Raw genomic sequence first — 23268 nt, 5'->3', positions numbered from 1 at the left:
CTGTAACTTTTCTTTTACAGGTCATGTAATGTTTGCAGAAATAAAAATGGAGAATGGAAAGTCAAAAGGTTGTGGAACGGTCAGATTTGACTCCCCAGAATCAGCTGAAAAAGCCTGCAGAATAATGAATGGCATAAAAATCAGTGGTAGAGAAATTGATGTTCGCTTGGATCGTAATGCATAATTTCAAACCACGGTTGGAACATTCCTTCATCTGTTTTGCTGAATCTACTAGTAAAAGTCATTTTTTTAGTAATACTGTATGCTTACAAAAGCTGTAAAAATGAACTTTTAAAATTCCCACCAGCTTTTAACAGTATAATGTTAAAAATATACTGTGATTTTTGTTAATCTCAAGTTTGGGTTTCCTAAATACAGCAAGTCTGGTCATTCAGTTTAAATGAATGGTTATACTGTTTTTAATGAAATAAGCCATTTTCTTGTTGTTTTCAGTATGACATAGTAGTGTTTGTTCTAGTTTCCCCAGCCTTTATCAACTTATTGTACGGTAAATGATAAATGTTTTTTTCATAGTTTTATAATATGTAATTGTTCATGAAAAGAAAGGGCTCAGACAAATTAGGATGTGATTTTGGTTGGTTTTAAATTGCTTTTCTGTGGTGATAAAGAATTACTATTAAGTAAGTTTTAGATTCTGAAATTTAGGATGTTTTTATTTGACTTAAATGAAGAAATGGGTTTTTCCTTCTCTACCACCCCCACCATTCACATTTTCCACATTAACACTATTAAGAATAATCAATCTCCACAGCCCCTTATTTTATTATTTCCAATAATTCCAAGTTCATGTAGAACTGATAATGAAGCAAGCCCAATGTATAATAACAGGCAGACAGCTCCCAACCTTCTGTCTAATTTCCAACCATTAAAGTGAACTGCTAAAAAAAGAAAAATAATGGAAATGTTAAGAGAAATGGTTATATAAATGAGTCCTTTGCTGTTTACTTCTACAGGAGCTGATTCATTTATAAAAGCAGTTTTAATAAGCCAGGGAACACCTAGGCATAGCATATCAAACACATTGGATCCTACAATGTTAGACATAGCCATGTCTCCTTTACCTGCAAAAGAAAAGCATGTTGTTAAAATGTGCATATAATACTGTTTTATTAATAATCTTCATAAGAAAAAAACACTGGATACTTTTTTGTTGTTGGTAGTTTTGGAAAATTGTTAGAGCAAGTCTTAATTGAATTTGTATTTTTAAATTTTTCTTGGGTTAGTATTTAAGTTTAACATTTATTTAATAATGATTATCTTTATTTATTAAACCATTTTCAATAAGATATGTAGCTTACTCGTTGCTTTTCATTTTAATTTAGTTAATTACCATTTAATGCACAATTCAGTTAAATCATTTGGGGAATTAGATTGAATGAAATTAATTTGCTATGATATAATAAACTTGTCCCTTGAGTCAATTTTTTTTTTCTTCAAAAGTATGTTACTGAAGAAATAAATATTTTCCGCATTACCTTGACTCAAGTGTATTTAGCTAAGCTTAAAGAAAGGGCACTGCAGCTTCCAGGTCTTACCTTTTCTTGCAACCAGCACACTTGCAACTGTATCTGGTATGCTTGTTCCTGCTGCTAATAGAGTAAGGCCCATTACTGTGTCTGGAATTTCTAGTGTTTCCCCTGTAAGACACCATAGATATTATAAGTTATAAATCTTACAGATGAGCTAACCACTCTCTTAGATATTTCAGATATTTCCTCTTTGTTCAAAAACAAAATAGGCATGTTTAGATTTCTGAATCAATGTGTATTTACTTAGTTTTTAGCTAGCAAAATATTTGAATTGGGTTGGTAATTTGGGTAACCCAGGTAGTACAGATTTTTAATGACATTTGTAAAGATATTTAGCAGCCGCAATTTTACCAATGAGAAATGTTCGTTCTCCATTTGGTATTTTTATAGAAGTTGTAGATGTTTACTGTTATTGGGGTTGTTGTTTACTTAATATATGCTAATGAGACTGATAATTTTCTTTTTTTAAAAATATTTTCTTAACATAGTGAGTTAAGCCAACTCTCAATTTGAGCTACAAATGAGTAAACATGTATGTATTTTAAAAGTCCTACTTTAAACATATACCTTAATTTGGTATTTTCTTTGGGAAAGTCCAACAATCTTAGAAGAAAACAAAAACTTTTTGTTTTTGAGTCTAACATATAGTCCCAACTCATTAATAATTTCATTATATTTGATGTCAGTTTAACATTTTTTCAGGAATGTGCTCGTTCTGGGTAACAGAACCAAAGGGCAGTTAATATGAAAAAAAGAAAGGGACATGTAACTAACTGAAAACACAGTTTAGAATATTTTTTCTGTATTTCCTCCCCCCCCCCAATAATGCTAGTTAAAATAACAATTATAAAGTAGCCTATTTCTTGCATGTTCATTTTCTTGGTATTGGAATTGGTTGTTAATTTTTGTTACTAGTGTTGCTTGAGTTCATATGTACATAAATAACACTATTATTTATAATCTTAGGGGCTGTTCTGTGATCTCTTACTTGGTTTTGCTTTTTTCCTGTTTTTCTATTATCAAATATGTTCTGACTGAGAAAATTTGGATAGACTTAATATGTAAGATATTTGGACTTTTTCATTTTCTTCATTAAAAAAAGAAAAAGAAATATTTTGCTTTTTCCTAACATACTATTTTAAGACGTCTATTAATTTGGAAAAGTCAGGGTCAGCAAATTTTGGGGGTGGAAGAGCCAGATAGTAATAATTATTGAAACTATCAGGCTATATGTTTTCTGTTGCAATTATTCATTTCCACCAGTGTAGTGTAAAAGCAGTTATAGATGACATGTAAAGAATGGGCCTGAATGCCTTCAGTAAAATTTTACTAATAAAAATAGGCTGGGTGATTTTGGCAAATAGGCAATAGTTTGTTTACCTTTCCTATCAGCCAATTCAGGTTAACTTTTCTTTTTTTTCTTTTAAGAGAAATTTCTAATATTTTGTCTATGTTTATATTCAGTTCTTTATTTGGGAACTAGAGCAGATTATTTCCGAGCAGTAATAATTAAATCTTAATCCTAGAAATAGTAGAAACCTAAAATGAAACTTTATTTTATACTCTTTTCCGTCACTTTATTTTTAAAAGCAAAATGAAATATAATCTAGTTAAATAGCACTCATCATTTTCTCAAAACAGTGGCTCTTTATTCTATTTTTCATTATGGAATAGAATTCAATATATTTTATTGTGAATTCCTTGTAATGTGATTTAATTATTAGCATAATAGATATCTTGTGAATTTGGTTTCATTTATAAGATAATTTCTTGGACTATACCCCAAGCTATATAGTAGTAAGAATATAGTGGATACATAAGCTGGAACTCACAAAACCTGAATGATCTTGTTGTTGTATTAATATTTAATCTCTCTGTAAATAGCACTAATATTAGTCTTGCCGAAAAAGAAGTGTGCTTCCTAGACTACTTGAAGTGAACCTATGTAATTTGTTTTTACATGAAATTATTTTCTTGTGCTGTTATACTTAAGATACATACCAGTTATTGTGACCATCCATACCAGGATATATGTAAATGCAGATATCCATAGTGCAGACATGAAAAAGGTTATGACAAAGTAGTTTTTCCAAAACTTTCTTCTGCAGTCTGGTGTTGTTAGAAAAAGTAATGTAATAATAGGAAGGGATAATACCCAAAAAATTCTTTTTAAGTCTGCTTCAGGCATGTTGAAAACACTTGGTGGATCTGTTGTGGAAAAATTAAACAATTTTGAGTTTTCTCAAATGGCCAGTTACATTGGAAATGCCCATTTAGAAAGCAATATTGAAATAAATTAGCTGTATCAGTTTCTAAAAGGCTATTTAAAACATTTGAATACCTCATTACTGATATTGCTGGCAAAAAGAAACTAATTGAAAGTTGAGGGCAGACAGTGTAAGATGTGATACTCAGCATTTCTTGATTTAAGGCCTTAAATCCATCAAAATTTCCTGGACCATTTGCTAAATATGTCAGAAACAATGTTTATGAAGGGGGAATTGGACATCTCTTGATTGCCTATATTAAGGATTGTCCTCAGGGACATTTTTGGGGGGATTAACCTGGCTTCTATCCCTGCTATTTCATTTGCCTCTCTTTCTAATATTGATCTTGCTTCTGGCCTGCCTTATGATAATGCTTACTTAGGGAGTATAAAATAATTATAGCATAATCCTATTGAGTTGTATATTCTAATTCTTATTTTAAATTGGTTTTTGGGTCCATTTTGTAACTTATTTTATTAAATTTGAGCTTGACCACAAGTCCTAGGAAGAAAGGGCAGAGAGAGAGAGAGAGAGAGAGAGAGAGAGAGATAGATAGATAGATAGATATGGGGGGAGAGAGAGAGAAGGAGCTAGTAAATAATCTACAGTGTAACTTTTAACATTTGACTATGTTCTTTTTGTCAGTTCGTTTTAAGTTAGTGGAGGGTAAGGATAACAATATATTGGATAAAAATGAGAATTTTATTTTGGAATTGTTTAAAATTTGTATGGCATTTACAAAATAATGTACTCATTGGGACAAACTGCATTAAAACTAATGCTAGTAAAACAACTTCAAAATGTTTACCAAGCTTCAACCAATATGGCATTAGGTATTATTAGATATAATTTCAATGTAATAAAAGAATCTGGACTTGTTCTTTTGAGTTTCTTGTTATAAAACTTAAGTTAGAGGTGTATATTTCTTGTACCTTGAAGACTAGAAACTAATTTTTGTAAAAAGGGGAAGAAGTCACATTGTATTTTTTTAAATGTTAGAATAGGCCCTTTAATCACTTAATTAAAATTACAATCTGTTTTGTACAACCCCTTTTTAAACAGTATCTTGAATTTGTGGCCATAGCTGATTTTGACTAAGCAAAACGTGTGTGTGTGTGTGTGTGTGTGTGTATTTTTTCCCCCCAACCTTAATGTTTTGCTAACTGCTTCACATGACACATTTAAACCTCAGTGGTTTTTCCCCTCTTCCAAACCAGCCCTTTTATCTGAATTACCCTCTTTTTTTTTTTGAAAGAGTGATCTCAGTCAAGATAAAAATCTTGGAATTGTCTTTGTTCCTTTTTTTTTGGCCCTTGCCAAATCTTAAAATTCCTTTACATTGTCTCACATTTATTACCTTTCATCCTCACTGTCCTCTATGTAGGTATCTATTAAGCATGTCAGGATGTTATAATAACCTCTCAAAGATCTCCCTGTCTCATATCTCAGATACCAGTTTTTCTGTGAATATTATTTCAGGATAATATTACTAAAGTACATTTCTAATAATTTCCCACCTCACAAACCTTCCAAGGTACAATGCTTACACTAGCATGTAAAACTCTTCCTACCCCATTCTTCATCCTACCCCATACCTTTCTACCCACCTTTCCTCTGCTTCCTTACTGTGCATTTACTGACTCGGCTCCATTTATGTTAGTACTCAATCAGGCCTTTTACTAATGTTGTTTCCTTGGCCTCAGTTCATAGAATATACATTACTTATCTCTACATCACTTATGTAATAAAGGTTTTAGTAGTTATTAATTCTGGTTATAACATCAAGTCATTGAGTTAAAAAATCTTACTTGTCCCACAAGCAATTTAAATGCTTTTATACTTTGTGTTAATTTCCTATCTAGCTTCACTGAATTTTATACAGTCTGTCCAATTTATGAACCGTGGTTATTTTTATCTCTTTGTGGTATTTATTCCTTCATGTTTTAGCTTTTTTGGTGGAGAGATTGTTTGTTATTTAATAATGGAACCTCCCTAAGGCTGGGACTTTCTTTTCATATTCTTTGAATCTCCAATGTCTTTTATATAACAAGTACATAATACTTGCTAAATTAAAATGAAATTCTTAGATTTTTCTAGTGGAAAGATTTACTAGTGAGCAGAATGTAGTTATTACCTTCAGAAACCTGACTAAGTCCATGTAAACTTATAGAAAGCTGGGAATAACCAGAATCTTCATGAAATATTCCACTATCAGTTCTTGATTGCTGATGAATGAACAGTTGGCCCTCATCTTCCCATTCCATCAGTGTCTGTTGTTCACTTCTCTCTTCTAGAGCGTTGGCAAGACAAGTACAGCGACTGCATTTCTTTATAATATATTGGCTAATTTTAATGTCGAAACACAGGACCAAAACATATAATCCATATATCAAAAGTAGTAAAGTTCCTTCATACCTATAAATTAAAGAGGAGAAATTTGTACTTTTAAATTAAAAGAAGTCATTTTAGAGCTAATAACTTTTGGTCAGTATCTTTTGACAATTTTCTAACAAAAGCAGCCTAAGAACAATCACAGATACTAGATATATTTTTGTAGATTTTTCCAAACTTGGTTAGAGTGTTATAAATTCATGGATAAAATTCTTGATACTTTTCTGTATTTAAAAAGGAGTGTAAATCCATTTTCTACATTTATAGATTCCTTCCAAATGTTAGGCCTAAAAAGTGCCTTGAAAATTATCACTGGAGAGTTTCAGAATAAAACTAACGAATACTGAGCATTTTCCACCTCAGTTCATTGACAGTATGTTTCCCTCAAATATATAGTAATTATAAAAGAATATAACATTTGTTAATTTATTTGAAATGTCCCAAATTAAATTTTCTGGCATAGGAACTTTGGCTGGGGCTTTTCAATTTGTTATGCAGAAATTTTGGGGGGGGCAGGGGGGTGAATTTGGCTTATACTCACAAGAAAATATAGTCTCTAAAAATAAGTACTGTTTCCTGCTTAAATGTAATTACTAATGCCATCACACTTGAACCTTGCATTTACTTTTTATTATTTTGTAGACAGTGAATCTCTTTGCTACAACTGAAGGAACAGAGTTCCTGGTATCCCTAAAGGAGGGAATACTCCTTAGCTTGGATAGTTTCACAGTCCCTGTCCCTTGAAGAAAACTGCTGAATTCCAGAGGATGTTATTATACTAGCTGTCTTTGGGAGAGCGACAGATATCAGGATGATTAACTTGGAAATTCTCTTCCCTATTAGATTTTTAAGTTTCTTGATAGCAGATATCATGTACTGCTGCTAAATTGAGTACTCCAGAGGAGTACCATTCACCTTGTTTTGTATTTTTTCTTGTGCTTTCTGGGAGTTACACAGTGTACATGTGTGGCCATGTGTTTTACATTTCTTTTATGATGCCTAGCATAATAATAAATACCTAGTAGATGCCTGGTGCTTATTTGAAAAAGTTTTTAGCTGTCTTTTCCCCCCATTTTCTTGTACCAGCTAGGCATAGAGAGATTATAGGGAAACAAATAATTTTTAATATTGACACCTAAACATGGTTGGTTCTTGAAGGAAGAAGGCTAAATGAACATTGGAGAGAAATTTGAAGGAATACAGAAATTTTTTTCTATCATCTTTCTCCAATCTGTTGTGACCATGACCAATTCTTACTAAAGCAATAACCTAGTAGAAGAAAAAGCCAAAAGTTGGGGCTTTTTTTCAGACAACAAAACTTGAGGTGATTAATGAACATCAGCCAATGGGAAGAACAAAGAGTGGTGGTCTTCAGTGACTAGTGAGTGAAACAGGGAGGTTATGATGTGACCAAAAAGAAGTTGCAAAATAGTGAGGAGAACCCATCAGCAGTTGTGATGAGGAAATTAGCCCAGAGACTCATTGGAAAATAGTGTAGAAGTAGCAGATAAATGAGAAGTGACTGACATGACATTTCTAAAAAAATATTACTGAAGCATCAGATTTCATGAAGTTCTCTTTGTAATTATGTTTTACTTAAGAGTAACAATTATTTCAAGCTTACCAGTAAACTTGGTTGTCAAATATTATGCCAAAAACTGCTGCTACACTAATTGCATATGCTGCACAGTCTCTGAAAAGGGGCCAACATGATAGCGTTGAAACCTGTAAAATGATAGTTTGATTTACTGTTTCCATTATGGTGTAAGTAATTCAATTATAATGCTTAGTATAAAACTAAAGCTGTTTGTTTATTTGTAGTAAAATATTGTTACCTTTTGCATATTGCTTAGAGAGAAAGGAATTTTAAAGGAAAATTGTTTCTAAACCTACACTGACTTTCATAAATTTGAGCAAGAGCTATTTGTGGGTTAACTAAATTGAATAAATGTTTTTCTACTGATTAATACATTTGATTGAATGCATTACTATTGCCTTGTTGTTCATCCTAGACAATAAACTTGTTTTTAGAACTTGTCAAGACAATTTTATTGAATAAAGTTTTCTTACATACCACATTAGATAGCAAGCCACAGGCTGCACAGATGCCAAGGAGATTATAAATTGCAGATCCAAGAATAGTACTAATGCCAATATCACCCTTTGTGATAAATACACCTACGAACAAGATTGTGTACGTTAGTGTTAACTTAAAAGGAATAAAATCACGCTGAGCTAGCAAAAAATCTTAGGAGCAATATTTACCTAGGAAAGCAGTAACTAATTCAGGAGCTGAGCTACCCGCTGCCATGAAAGTTGCGCCTGCAACATCCTGAGACAATCCAAGGGCTGAAGATAAATGAAATTATTATTATGCCTGGTAAAGTGACAAATGAAAGAGACTTAAACTATAGCTTCACATAAGACTAATATTGATTTAAGCTGCAGGTTATAAAATTTATATGTATATATATATATGTTATAAAATAGAAGGATCCAGTGTTATGCACATTTTTATGAATACATTAATTCTGTAGGAGAAGAAAGAAGATTGGGAGATTATTAGGAGGAAATGTATTGTTACTTAGGTTTGGGCTCATTTCCAATCCAGAAAAGACTCCTTTCTAGCTAAAAGCCTGTAGGTGAGTAGCAGCAACAAGACTTTGGGTGGTACCAGGAATTGAACCAAGGGTACACTATAGCCAAACACCTCTAACCTTTTTTAGTTTTTTGTTTTTAAACATGGTCCTGCTAAATTGCTCATGCTGGCTTAAAACTTGGGATCCTCCTGCCTCAGCTTCCCAAGTTGCTAGGATTATAAATGTGTGCCATGCCTGACCATAAGATTTTTTTTTTTTTAAATCAGCTTGGAAAGACCAAACTTGAAAAAAGATCAAAGACATTAGTAGTTGTTAAGATCTGTAAATGAAGCTTAGTTGAGCTTATTCGCAAATTTGCAATATCAACATTGTCTAATTATAAATGAGAGGATATTAGTTAACTAAAAGCCCAACAAATAAGATTTAATACAGTTTAAGTATAGTGTATTGATTTGAAAAATACTTGTTAAAACTTTTAGCAATATAGGAAAGTATTTGTACTATCATTTGGAAATTTTATGTGTATCTTCCAAACCTGAAAGCATGTAAGTATATTAACAATTCACAGAAGGAGAGTTAAAGCCATTTTTGGTCTTACTGTGGTAAGGAAAAGAGAAAGCCATAATGAAGAAACATGCCTCCTTTGCTTTGGGAATGCTAGGATAATGCTTTATAGATAAAACTAAAAACTAGTCAGTGCTAGCTGTAAGTTATCTTCCTAGGTTACAAAGTTGGTGTCAAAACTAGAATTCAGATTTTTTACTCTTGTAAATTCTTGTTGGTGATTCTTGATGATGTTAACTTTTGTTTACTAAACCTGTAGCTATTGACAGTTAAGTTTTCCTGGAGCTCAGATTCTTGTGTGCTTAGTTCAGTCCCTATCAGTATCTCCTTATCTGTGGAGGCCATCACCTGTTGCCTGCTCACAGGTCCACCTCATTTCCTTACTTCTTTGCTAGACATTGACTTTTAACTGTATAGATTCATTTTTGTTTGTTTGTTTCTTGGTGTGATAGATTGAAATGTACAAAAAAAAAAAAAACTATAAATTTCCACTCCACATGCTTTTCTAGAAACTTCACTATTAAAAAAAAAAAAAAGCAAAAAAAGTTAAAGTATGTCCTGTTGAACCTGAATGTGCCTTTATGACTGCTTTGACTAATACGGAATAGCCATGGCAGAGCCATAATATTTGAGGCTTGCATATTAAATGTGATAAAATTTCCTCAGTGTCCTCTCGAGATTTACTTTATAGCCCTAAGCCTCCACATAAATCCTTGAATTCACACACTGGAGTGACCTCATGAAGAGTCCATATAAAAATAGAGGTTTCATCCCCAATTTGTGATCTTCCCAACCTAAGCACCAGATGTGAGCTTTCCAGGTGATTCCAGACCCATCTGGAATTGCATGAGAGACCCTGAGAAGAACCACCTAGCTGAGCCCAGTAAACTCCCAGAACTGAGGGGCAGTAAAAATGATTTAAGCCATTAGTATTAGGGTGATTTCTTAAGCAGCAATAGGTAATCACCTGGCTGTTAATTTGTTACATTTGCCAGGTACCTATTGTGCCAGATGCTTTTTTATGTGGTAGGAATATGGCATTGAACAAAACAAATGTCCCTACTCTCATGAAGTTTTAATACTAGGGGAGAGAAACAAGACAAGCTACGTATGTATTCTTTTAAGGATAAGTAGCAAGGAGTGAAGACAGGATAAGCTGAAAACTAGCCAGTGTCATTGAGGAAGGATTGAAAATTAAATTGGGTAACTCCAAGAAAGACTGAACCAAGAAGTTAAAGATTTTGAAGTGAGGAAGCTAGCCACTTACATGCCATGATAAAGAGTATGCTAGGCAGAATAAGTAGCTTCAAAGGTTCTAAGGTTGAACCTATCCATGTGTTCAAAACAGATCAGTGTCTGGAAGGAAGAGTGTGAAGAGAGAACAAGTGGTTGAGAGTGAAGGTAACTGGTAGAATATGTAAGGCCTTGTGGATCTGAGTGTAGACTTTTATTGTGAAATCTGTGGAAAGTACATGGAAAGTCATGCATATACTACCTGCTGATGATACCAGCTCCATTCTTTAATTTTATCTCTTGGGATTATTTGGTTTCAGAGGTTCACACAGTTTTAGTCTGAGCTGTTTCATAATCTGATAAATTTACATTGTGAAAGGCTCTTTCAGGATAGTTGGAATTATCTAATCTAGACCTTCACTATTTTTGCCTTTGACTATGTTACTTGGTAAACATTTAACTGTAGTTACTAATGAAGGGAGGGAAGTAATTATTTATGTAGTATATTTTACATTTCATAGCATTTATTTTACTAGTAGGGTGATTATATACTTATCTATCAGCCATATATAATGCCTATATACAGTTGACCCTTCATTTCCATAGGTTTATATCCTCACATTCAACCAACCATCTGTGGAACAGACACATTCAAAAAACTGCGTCTGTGGCGGGATTTTTTGGTCAATATTCCCTAAATAATAAATATACTGTAACAACTATTTTGTATTAGGTATTATAAGTGATTTCTAAAGTACTCAGAAAAATGTATGTAAGTTATATGTAAATACTGTACCATTTTATTTTATATAAGGGGCTTGAGTATCCTCAGATTTTGTTATCGGAGGGATCCTAAAACCAATTGTCCGTGGATACTGAGGGGATGACCGTGTTTATCTTATATGTATATAATCTCTCTAATCAGTATGTGTATATCACACATACAAATGCATACATTGTTATTACAATTCTTTGATGTGTAGTATGACCAACTGGCCATAAGATTTTAAAACAGGATAAAAAGAGATTGCTTTGTGATTAATTTCTTTTTCTTTTTTGGAAGTAAAATCTTATGTGTGGTATATGATTCATTCTCATACATATTGTCAACTATCTTTAGATGTGAGTGGTGGAATTTTCATTTTACAAACAAACATGTCCAGGGTAGATCAATTGCCTAGAAGGCATGAGGCCCTGGGTCTACTTCCTAGCACTGCAAAAGATTGTGTGTGTGAATGAGGGAGAGAGACAAGAAAAGAGAAATGGAGAATGAGCAAGCCTGGATGACTGAGTTTCAAAGGAGGTTACAGCATTCTAGATGGTCTGTTGGGTATTATATTTGTGTGTTAGCCTTTTGTTATGACCAAAATACCTGACAAGAACAACTTATAGGGGGAAAATTTATTTCAGGCTCCTGGTTTCAGAAGATCAGCCCGTGGTCAGCTGATTCCATTCTTCTGAGCCTGAGGTGAGACGGAACATGGTGGAAAGGCATGGCAGAGAAAAGCTGCTCAGCTTATGGCAGCCAGGAAAAATGGGGAGACAAGGCAGGGAGGGGTTGGGGGAGAGAAGAAGGAGGAGGAGGAGGAGAGAGAGAAGGAGGGGAGAGGGGAGTAGGAGAGAGGAGAAGAGCCAGGAACAAGGCCATGCCCACAGTGACCTACTTCCTGTAGCCACACCTTACCTACCTAGTTACCACCACACAGTAGCCCATTCAGATTTATAATCAAATGAATTAATTCACTGATGAGGTTATAGCTCTTGTAATTCATCTTTTTTTTTTTTTTTTAAATGTAGAGACAGGGTCTCACTGGGTTGCTTAGCACCTTGCTTTTGCTGAGGCTGGCTTTGAACTCTATCCTCCTGCCTCAGCCTCCCAAGCTGCTAGGATTACAGGCATGCACCACTACGCCTGGCTATAATTCAGTCTTTTCATGTCTGAACATTGCTGCATTGCCTAACACACGAGTTCTTCAGTGTACATTTTTAGAACCAAACCATAACAGATTGCTCAATGACAGTTTGGTGGTTGTGTGCATCTTACAGTTTCTACTGAAAATCTGAGATCAGTTTTTACTAAACATATGAAAATGTATGAATTAAAGGAAAGAAGTTATGTCTCAGCTTCAAATACAAAAATAGGTATGGATATGTGTGTTTTAAAGAGTGAAAAAATAAATTATAAGAAATGCTTGGAGCTGAGGACCCTTGATTTCAAAAGGGTCCTGGAAGGAAAGTAAATCAGTCAGGGACAGTTGGGCGGGGTGGTGCAGTCTTGTAATCCCAACTATTTGGGAGGTTGAGGCAAGAGTACTGCAAGTTTGAGGCTTGCATGGGTAATTTAGCAAGACACTGTCTCAAATTTTTTAAAGCACTGGGGATGAGGACTGGGGTTGTGGCCCTGTGGTAGACCCCTTGCCTAGCATATGTGAGACACTGGGTTTGATTCTCAGCACCACGTATAAATAAATAAAAAATAAAGGTCCATCAACAACTAAAAAATATATTTTTTTAAAAAAGCACTGGGGATATAGCTCAGTGGCAGGGTGCTTGCCTAGCAAGTGGGAAGCCCTGGTTTCAATTTTTGGTACCATTAAAAATAAGCAAAAAGTCACATGGATAGTAAGGATTTTAAATGTAGGGAGATAGGGCGTAAACCCTGAGCCTATTGATTCTAAGTCGTATGCTATTTTTATTTCGCCACAGAAATCCAATATAAGAATTGTGCTTAGGCAGGCCAGTTATAACCTAGTGGGTGATTGAACTATTATTTTTTCCCTATTTTGTACCTTGGGTTCCATAATTGCCTCTATTCATTCTTTTCTAGGGGGAAAACAGGAGTCAGGAGTCTAGCATATTCCAGAGAATTTATAAATTTAGTGTTACTGGTTATTATCATGAATTGTCTTCCCAAATCAATTCAAGGCTAGATAATTTGTGGATGAAATTGAGAAATATGACATTTTATTTTGAAGTAATAGTCCAAAGTTGGTGCAGTTAAAGACTGGCTAATCTTTGTTTAATGCTAACTGAAAAGTGCTTCATTAGAAAAATTCAATTTCAAGAGAGAGAAAAGGTGATCTATTGGGCCATTGCAAGACAGGAAAATAGGTGACCCTTTAGAACATTTTCAGGCTCAAAAGGCAGTAAGAATAAAGATTGTTTCTCTTCACTGGGCTCTAATTGAATTATGAAAGGAAAGGTTCTGTATAGATGGATGAATAAAACTTCAAAGATATTTTAACAAATTATATCTTAAGGTTCTAAGAATATTTTGTAAAATGGTTTATACCTTTGAACTTTAGAATAGATTGGCTTTGTCTTCCTCAACCTTTGGGTAGCATTTTTCTCTGCTATAGTTTATTATTAAGTATAAATTGTTCTGTGTTTTTTCCCTCCATGACTATTATTCTCTTTTCTTCCCCTTCTTTTAATGTAAAAAGAATAATCACATTTCCTTTAAGATATAGTATATATAGTTTTCTGTATAGATTTAGTTACACGATGTTTATATAAGGTACAACTTCATGGTAATGGGCTGATTCTTAAAATTCATCAGACATTCTCTTAGGTGTGTTCTGTTCTGTAATGCTGTATTGGAAAGTTTATAACAGTTTTTGAAAATATCTTTCTATATGATATAGTAGAAAAAATATTAAGCTAAAATGAAGATGTAAATTCTGGCCCTACCAGTGATTTGATATGAGATTTTAGTTAAGTCATTTAGACAAGCCTCATATTTTGCCATCTGTAAAACTAGAAGGTTGTATTACACAATCTTTAGGTGATTGTCTAATTTTTTCAATCTTTGCTCAAAATGTAGAATATGAATTCTATGCCTTAAAACTATGCCTACTGTTGTTTATTGCTAATTAAATTCCATTTATGATTAAAAAATCTAATATTACATTATTGACAATTTGAAAAATGAACAGTAAAAATGGAGGAAGGGTCATTTATACTATTAACCATTGTATTTTAACTACTGCTATCATGTATTTCTAGTCCTTTTTATATTACACATTTTGATATAATCATAGGCTACACACAATTTGTTGTCCTCTGGCACAATTTTAAAAAGTCTGCAAATGTTCATGCTCTTTAAATGAATTAGAATATTGAAAACAAAAGTCATTCAACTCCAGTGACCCTGATGTATAGTTATGCTGAGTAATTCTATTTAGGGTCTGAATAAAGTGTGACAACGAAACAGATTTTTTTTTAATGATTGGCAGAACTGGTTTTGAAATTAATTTCAAGTATATTTCTATGGATCTTTTTTTGTAAGATCAGCATCATTGGTACAAATACTTGGCTTCTCAATAATATATAACTATGTGTGTACACATACAAATATATGCACACCCTATATCTCTGGCATTTTTAACAATAAATAAAATAATTTGATTCACATATTTACCACCTCATATTTTATGTGAGCTATGCAGGAAGGAATTCTGAAACACCATATAATGCTTTTAAAGATATGAGTCCACTGAAAAAGAAGGCCCTCCTACCCACAATCCAACAGCTATAACATTACAGTGGATTCACACCTATCCCACTTCTGCTTTTGCTCAATCATATAAAGCACCCAGAATACACTGTCTCCAGTTGTCACTGCAAACTTGATCTTTTTGACACCAAAATGCTTTTATTTTTATTTTTTTGGCAACATGATTAATATACAGCACAATGATTAATATATAACTATTATCATTATTATTACTAGCTCTGAATATTTTGGTAATATACCTGACTACTTAGCTCTTAGATCCATATTCCTTGTATAGATTCAGGTGCAATGCAAAGGGACTACTATATAGATCAGAGAAAAAAGAACAACAAAGAGAATGAAATGCTCTTAGGATGCTGAGTGCCCATGTAGCATTGAAGAAGCACTATTCTTAGAATCTTTGTTCTTTGGGAAAGCTTTTACCTCTGTAAATATCAGGAGGATTAAGAATCAAACAATCCCCTGAAACTGTAGGCTATCCAAATGCCATACCCATAGAATTATTTGACTCTCAACTTTATCAATTTAGAATCAATTCTACCTGGAATTAAAACTTATATTTCTTTCTTATTGCCTGTTTTTGAAATAAAGTAAAACACAAAGGCACACATTAGTCAAAGCACAGGGAGTGAAAATATTCTTAATAAAAAAGTAAATATTTAAGTATGTTTTCCTCAAATCTTATTAAAATAATTTTCACTTAAAACATGTTATAATTAAAAGTTATCAGCATGGTAGAAAGATTAGAATTTCCAATTGAATAGCATTTTATGAAACATTTAAAAAGAAAACTTTTATAACTCACTTATTTTGGGCTGTGTCAAGTGACTAATCTTAGAGGATTTTCAGAGTTTTCTGTAGAGATGTCTTGAAAAAAAAAATTAAAAAGCAGCCCCAAACCCTTGTTCAGTACCTTTGGGCTACCCATTACCTATCAAAAGGATGTTGTTCTTTGTACTGAACTTAAGTGTTTCTAAAAATGAACATCTTATAGAGAATGATACATAGCAGTTCTATTTGGGCTTTAAGTTAATGCAGTTTATATTTTAAATATATATTATTTTCTACTTAAATATAATTTAAAGTATCACTTTTTGAACAATTAAAGTTTCCTAAAGATGGAACAAAATGATATGGATACTAATGCAAGAGAAATGAAAGTAACTTTAAACAGAATATTCCAGAGATATTTAAGATGTAGTGTGAAGTGACCACATGAATTATTAGATAGAATAAAGGCCTTTATAAGCTTACTTCTTACTTTGTGAAATAGTACTTGCTTTCATGTATCTTAAACTGGGTTTTCAAACTGTAGCAGATTCACAATGGATTTGGTATTTGTTCCAAGCATATTCATATTGACCTTGCTCATTCACCTTCTCTATTTTCATCTCTTCTGGAGAAAGGTTTTTAGCCTTTGTAGTCTGTTCTTACATGATGGCGAACATTCAGTGATGTTTTCTTCTGCGCTGGTAACATGTGTAAGCAGTTTACTTGTATTTCCTCATGTACTTGGCACAAAGCTCTAGGAACTAAGAACCATAATTACCTTTTTCACAACTGGCATAACTGAGGCAGCGAGAAGTTAGGCACTTACCCAAGATCACAGAGCTAGGATTTGAACCCTGACTGTTAGGCACTTTCAGGCATTTCATAGAGTAATACACTACTAGAGCATATGACGGTGTGTCCCCTCCAGCTCTCCAAGGATTCTCCACATTATCACAGATGATTCAGCAAACACATCATTGCAAAGATTTAGAAAGCATGAAAAATGCCAAGCCATCAGTACAACATATGACTGACTACAAGACAATATGACCACCTTCACAAACCAAGTATGAGAATCTTAGACACTAAGTTTTCAGAAGTCAGGCTCATGTGAATAACCTTTTCATCCTTGTTATTTGGAATCCTTAGCGTACTCTCTGGCTATTTGGTTCCTTACAGTATTCACTGACTAAGGGCCTAGAGGAGCACAATTGGTAGGAATGAGGGCGATCCCCTTAGGGTTTTTCCTTACTCCATTGCCTACCTCTATCTCCCTTGGCTCTAACTTGGTCTTCTATAAGGTTCCTCTCTGATTGTATCTTTTACCTCCTTTCACCAAATCTTATGTCTAACCACAGAAGTTATTAGTCTTTTCTCCAAAGTTAAAATGCTGTGAACAACTCTAGTGTGATATATTTTTCCCTATATAATATGGATTAATTTCACTTTTGCCGTCTGCGTTCAAAGAATCACCATTAGCTTTCTTTTGTACAGAACCTAAATGAAAAAAAAAAAAAAAGCAGCAACAGAAAACAGAATTGGAAGAAAAGGGTATTGTAGACAATAGCATTTTGTTATAATGGTTTCACACAATTAAGATGATGGAAAATAGTCTGCCTAGCGGAGATGTGTGCCTGCTATACCAGGGTTGGAGTGTGAAGGAGAGGTGCTGTGACTTTTTTGATTATTAATAGAATAAGGAGAAGGAAAAAATTCTTGCTGGAAGCCCCTGTGGCAGCAGTGCAAAGAGATATTGACAGACAACTATTTAGCAGTGAAGAAGGATAGAGCACTTGTGTGGCTAAGCTGGGGCCCTGCTAGGGTGTCAGTAAGAACTTCTGCCCTCTACTGTTTTCAGCTCATGGAAATTCCAGTGCTGATCCTCTTCTAGTCTGGCCTTGCTGAAAGATCCTAATTAACTGCTGACAAAATGAGCCATTGTGGTGGTTGAGGAGAGAGTAATGAGGTGGTGATAAGGCTGAGTGGGATGGGGGCCTGTTAATTCTTCCATTTTATTATTGATTGAAACTGAGAATATGTACTCCCACAGGAAATTATCGCATCATATATAATGATTAGGTTACACAGTACTGTACTATACTAAGATCTCATGTGCATTTTGGGCAAAATATTTAGGCCTAGGAACCTAATTTACAACCCTGTTCAAGTTGCCAAAAGTCTAAACTGATTCCTGTAAATAATTCAGTGTATTCTCTTTATTTTGTAATGTACTTCCTCTGTAGTTACAATGTTTATTTGATATATGTTTTTGTCAAAACTATCAGTGCCCTTGGGAAGAAAACCCCTTGAAAGGTTGTTCAAATAGAACAGGACTTCTGAAACAACTATTTTACAGAGGCTAATCTCAAACAAGGATGTGTAAAATTATATCACATAGCAGTTGAGCTCATGCTTGAGTTTTTTTTTTTTTTTTTTTAATATTTATTTTTTAGTTCTCCGCGGACACAACATCTTTGTTTGTATATGGTGCTGAGGATCGAACCCGGGCCACACGCATGCCAGGCGAGCGCGCTACCGCTTGAGCCACATCTCCAGCCCCTCATGCTTGAGTTTTGACACTAGAGAGATGAGGGCTCTGCTGCATATTGGCTGTGTGTCTTGAGAAATTACCCATCCTCTTAGCCTTGCTTATCTCATTAGTAAAATCAATATACTAGTTCTTATTTTGTAAGATTTTTGTGAAGGCTGAAGGAAAACATAATCTGTTCACATATATATGCGTACACAACATGTTAGGTCTTCTGTAATTGTATCATAATAAATAAAAGACTAATAACACTCCAGTAAATTGGGGAACTCTTCAGTAAACTGTATTGAAGATTAATAATTATTAGGTGACAAAATGGATGAAACTATTATGACTCAATGCTCGTCAAGGAACTATGGGGAAATGCGACACATTTGTAGACTTCTGAAGTGAGTTTCTATGGATGTAAACAAATTGTAGAAGTAATGTTTGTTATTGCTGATGTCATAATTTTAATGAGGCCATGCTAGACCTTGAAAAGAGAAATGACAGAATTAATGTATAGGCATTTAAAAATTAATTGAGCTAGCACTATTTCTATTTCATTTTATTGCTAGAATTTTAGGTATTCAAAAGCCAGGGTCAATTCTTATTGGCTAAAGAAGATTTGGAAGTGGCATGGGTATCCATCAATCACACATTCATAATAGCTACTATATTTTATGCAGTGATTTGCTTGAGAAATGCATATTTGCTATTTGTGCTTCATAGTAATTCACATGTGGTATGGTGAAAATCATTTATAGACAAATAATTTAATGAAGATTATTTGAAGACATAACTATGTTTCAGTGTAGTAGTTTCTTCTGCAGGATTAGAAAAGTTTTTTTTTCAATTTTACTATTCCTAAAACAATTTTTATAAATAAAATTCTTAATGGATTTGTTCATTCAGTTCTGTCATTGTTGAGTGTAGTCATTGTTTAGAATTCATATAATACATTGAAATTTAAATTCCTGAGTCGTGTATGATTAACATTTTAAATTTTTACTTTAAAAAATATCTAATGTGTTGTACTGATACAAGAATAAACAAATAAGTTATTAGAAATGAGTTGGGATTATAGAAAAAGTATATGCATACTCAGCACACACATACATACACTCACACTTATATTCTATAGCAAGAGAAGTTTTTAGTGGAAGAAATAAATGTAGGAAAAAACTATAAGAAAAAGAAAATATGACAATTTTTGGAAACTAGGATTAAAATGATCTAAGTATAAAACCAAAAAAGAATCATAAAAGATATACAAATTTAAAATATTTATAAAACACACAAAATATAAAAGGAAACAACAAACCATGAAAAAAATCATCTGATGTAAAATTGTATTAGAAAAAATTTATATATGTGTATAATATATATATATATATATATATATATATATATATATGCATATATATATTTTCTTGAAATATCAATAAGAAAAAAACAAATACTCTTCTCTAATAGAACATGGGCAAAACCCCCACAAAAGCAAGATCATGAATGTCAGTAAATATATAAAATATTCACCTCACAAATAAATATAAATTTTATAAGGTAAAATTTTAGCTTAATTGACAAAGATATTAAAAATGATATTCATTGTTTTCTGGAATGTTATGCATTATGAAGGCTTAAATAGGCACACCCTTTGTGGAATACATTTTGACAATATAGATCAGAAATCTTAAAATATGTAGAGCTCTGCCTCCTAATCAGAAAATGATTAGAGAATTCAGAGAATTTATACAAGTATAGGCATAACATTGTTTAAAATAAAAGGAAATTTATAACAAATCAAAGTCTCCAAAGAGATTAATAGTTTTACAATGATAAATTTCTACTGGGTGTCTACAATAAGTAAAAACCACGTTTGGTGCTCACATCATTCATAGAAATCATGGACTGTAATGCTACCATTGAAAATCATGTTTTTGAAATATCATGTGAAGAAAAGACCCCAAACTCTCTCTCTCTGTGTGTGTGTGTGTGTGTGTGTGTGTGTGTATAGAAAGATTGAAAAGATTGGAAGGAAATACTTTACACCAAACAGTAATTGTGAAGATTTTGGGGTAATGGAAATATAGGTGATTTTACCTTTTATTTCTATTTCTCTTGCATTTATATAAGTAAAAACAAATAGAGATGTCAGTGTAAACTGTAGTACCATTTTACACTCTTTCCCTGTATAAAGAAATGGTATGTAGCAGGATGAGCAGATGCACATGCGTCCGTGTGTGTGTGTGTGTGTGTGTGTTTGTGTTTGTGTTTGATGATGTGTTTGTGATGATGATGTTATTTTTGTGCACTCCTGTGAATTTGGAATAGGAAACTCATCCCTTTTCTATGACGTAAACATGCCCAACATATTAAACTAACAAAACAGTAGACAGATGGGAAATGCTGGTAATTTTATATATGGTTTGAAACATCACTGATATCCTGATTTTAGATACTAGTACCTAATGAATATCTATACTCAGAATTCTGGACAATGTACATTGCTGGAGGAATTGAACTCAGGGGCTTGGACTAGCTGATCTTATTTTCAGAAGCCAATAATGAAATCTACTTTTTTTAAAAAATTATTTTTTAGTTGTACACAGTACCTTTATTTTGTTTATTTTTATGTGGTGCTGAGGATCGAACCAGGGCCTCGCATGTGTTAAGCGAGCGCTCTACCACTAAGCCACAACCCCAGCCCCATGAAATCTACTTTCTAATAACTGAATTTACATTATTTGATGCCTGAGGTCAGGTAACATAGGAGGCAGGATTTGTTTATTGGTTCTTAAATAACAGTTCATTTTATTAATGGCAGTATGCTGGGAAAGGAAGAGGGGGAAGGTAGTCCGTAATTACTTCTTTTTGGTACCAGGAAATGAACTCAGGGGCACTCGAGCACTGAACCACATCCCCAGTCCTATTTTGTATTTATTAGAAACAGGGTGTCACTGAGTTGCTTAGCACCTCGCTCAATTGCTGAGGCTGGCTTTGAACTTGTGATCCACCTCTCAAGCTGCTGGGATTACAGGCGTGTGCCACCACACCCGGCTTACTTTGTTTATCTTTTAAGAAGTTATAATGGCCTTAGAGTAAAAATGAAAAAAGTTTTCTTAAGTATAAAATAGTAAATATTAGGAGGTCCATTTATTTGTAGTACACACTAAGTTCATAGATGTGAAAGCCTGGAACAGGCTTTGTTATAACAGCCAGCCAGGCAGTGTATTAGATAAACAGGAAGTTTTTGTAGATAGGCTGTGTAATAATAACTGCTGGGTATTAACTCTGCTTCTCTGCTGCATGTAACTACTGATAGAAACCACATTTGGCTAGTTCCTTAGAAAGCAGAACCCTGTGACACAGAAGTCAGTGCTCTGCAACCATTTGAGACTGACAGAACTATAGCCATGTCTGTGAGACGCAACTTTTCTGGAAGGTCATAAGGGAGTTTTCTGGCCACTTACATTCACTGATGATTTCCAGGGAGGGCAGAAAGTACTCATCACAGACGATGGACACGGCCATGAACATGTAAAGGATAATCAGGAAGTAGATTATGATACCTCCATCTGCACGTTCCTGTTTGGTGAAAAACGCTTCGGGAAACTCGGACGATGGAGAAACAACACATTGAGTGCTATTTCCTGAGGAGGATAAGGAGGTGAAAATTTGAAGAATGTTGGAGTCACACATCTCAAGTCTACCAAGAGCATTTCCTTAAGAAAACTGGAATATCTGGGTGGAATTTTTAAGAATCCAGTGAAAAATGCATAAAACATCTCTGAATATGTTGTAGCTGTGCATCCTTAGAACATCAGTCTTTGGATTGGAAAGAAATTCTTTGAAGAAATAAACTGATGATGGTGGAAGAATTAAAAAGTGGAAATTATTAAATCACTCCTTCATGTCTCTTTCTAAAAGGGAAAACTGAACCTCTCTCCCTCCTCAAGTAGAAACCATGCTTCTGATGAATAAATATTTCTAATAAGTGTACAATTTCATTTTCTTATTTCAGAGCCCCCATTGTCCCCAGGCCTCCAAAGACTCCTCCACTGTTGCCGAGAGTGTTTTGGGGATGAAAGCTTTATGTTTTTGTGTTTTTCATGATGAAGTCTCCAACAATAAAAACTAGAGGCTTGCTCACTTTTTGATCTCTGTGAATTACTTCGGGGCTATCTTTGAGAACTTATTGGAGGTATCAGAATATTTGATATCCCTCTAAATACTAAAAATCAGAGCAAATATAGCAGGAAGCATAAGCAAAAGTGAATCAAGAAAGCATTTTCCTCCCTATCCCTTCATGTAGTGTGGTAGCAGAAGCAGCAGGGGTAGCTGACCCCAGTGTCCACCTACCTGTGGCTCTTGGGAGACGCTGGGGCAGGGAGGCCCCTGGGAGAGGCTGGTGTGCAGTGGCCCAGATGATGCCGAGCAGCAGGGCCCTTCTTGCCCATGTCGAGCCCCCTTTTGTCTGCATTTCTGCAGCGCGCTTTCTGCAGTATGCAGCTTTAGGAAGGGAGAAAGGGAGGATTATGCTGAATCATGTGAGGAATCTCCTTCCTGCCCAATGCCTGCCCAGGGCACATCTCAGCAAGGCCAGCACAGGAGAGAGGGTGATGGGAGCCAGCCAAGCTTCTCTTACCAGGGGACCCAAGCCCCAGGGAGGCTGGAGTAGGTAGAAGGGAGAGCAGACAAGCATTGTCTATAGCTGCTCCTGTGGCTCACAGTCTCTTGAGGGCAGATCCAGGCAACCTGTACTTTATGAAAGTACACGTTTTTATTTAATATTTTCATATTGGTGCTGCTTTTGTCTTTCTGTATGTTTTTAAAGGCCTGGTTT

General features: G+C 34.2%; 2 protein-coding genes across 3 annotated transcripts in view; one reads left to right on the top strand and one right to left on the bottom strand.

The window, feature by feature from the left end:
- The window catches only part of Myef2 (myelin expression factor 2), a 43713-nt gene extending 35472 nt beyond the window's left edge, over nucleotides 1-8241 (top strand). For both annotated transcript variants that reach the window (XM_046461056.2, XM_046461058.2), the window contains one exon: nucleotides 21-8241. In XM_046461056.2, coding sequence (XP_046317012.1) covers nucleotides 21-184 — 164 coding nt within the window. In that variant the 3' untranslated portion in view covers nucleotides 185-8241. The remainder of the gene's footprint in view (nucleotides 1-20) is intronic.
- Nucleotides 692-22972, bottom strand: Slc24a5 (solute carrier family 24 member 5). Its single transcript, XM_046461061.2, has 9 exons — nucleotides 22785-22972; nucleotides 21896-22075; nucleotides 8474-8557; nucleotides 8283-8386; nucleotides 7833-7933; nucleotides 5952-6232; nucleotides 3552-3758; nucleotides 1557-1658; nucleotides 692-1082 (listed from the first exon to the last, which is right to left on the bottom strand). Exons 1-9 carry the CDS (start codon nucleotides 22903-22905, stop codon nucleotides 760-762), a joined length of 1503 nt encoding a protein of 500 aa, XP_046317017.1. The 5' UTR covers nucleotides 22906-22972; the 3' UTR covers nucleotides 692-759.
- Between the last annotated feature and the right edge of the window lie 296 nt (nucleotides 22973-23268).

Source organism: Marmota monax, unplaced genomic scaffold (assembly GCF_021218885.2).
Source record: "Marmota monax isolate L192 unplaced genomic scaffold, Marmota_monax_Labrador192_F-V1.1 WCK01_AAM20220418_F8-fsc00001, whole genome shotgun sequence".
NCBI lineage: Eukaryota > Metazoa > Chordata > Mammalia > Rodentia > Sciuridae > Marmota > Marmota monax.
The sequence above is the reverse complement of the archived record's forward strand: the minus strand, read 5'-3'. Positions and strand labels throughout refer to the sequence as shown.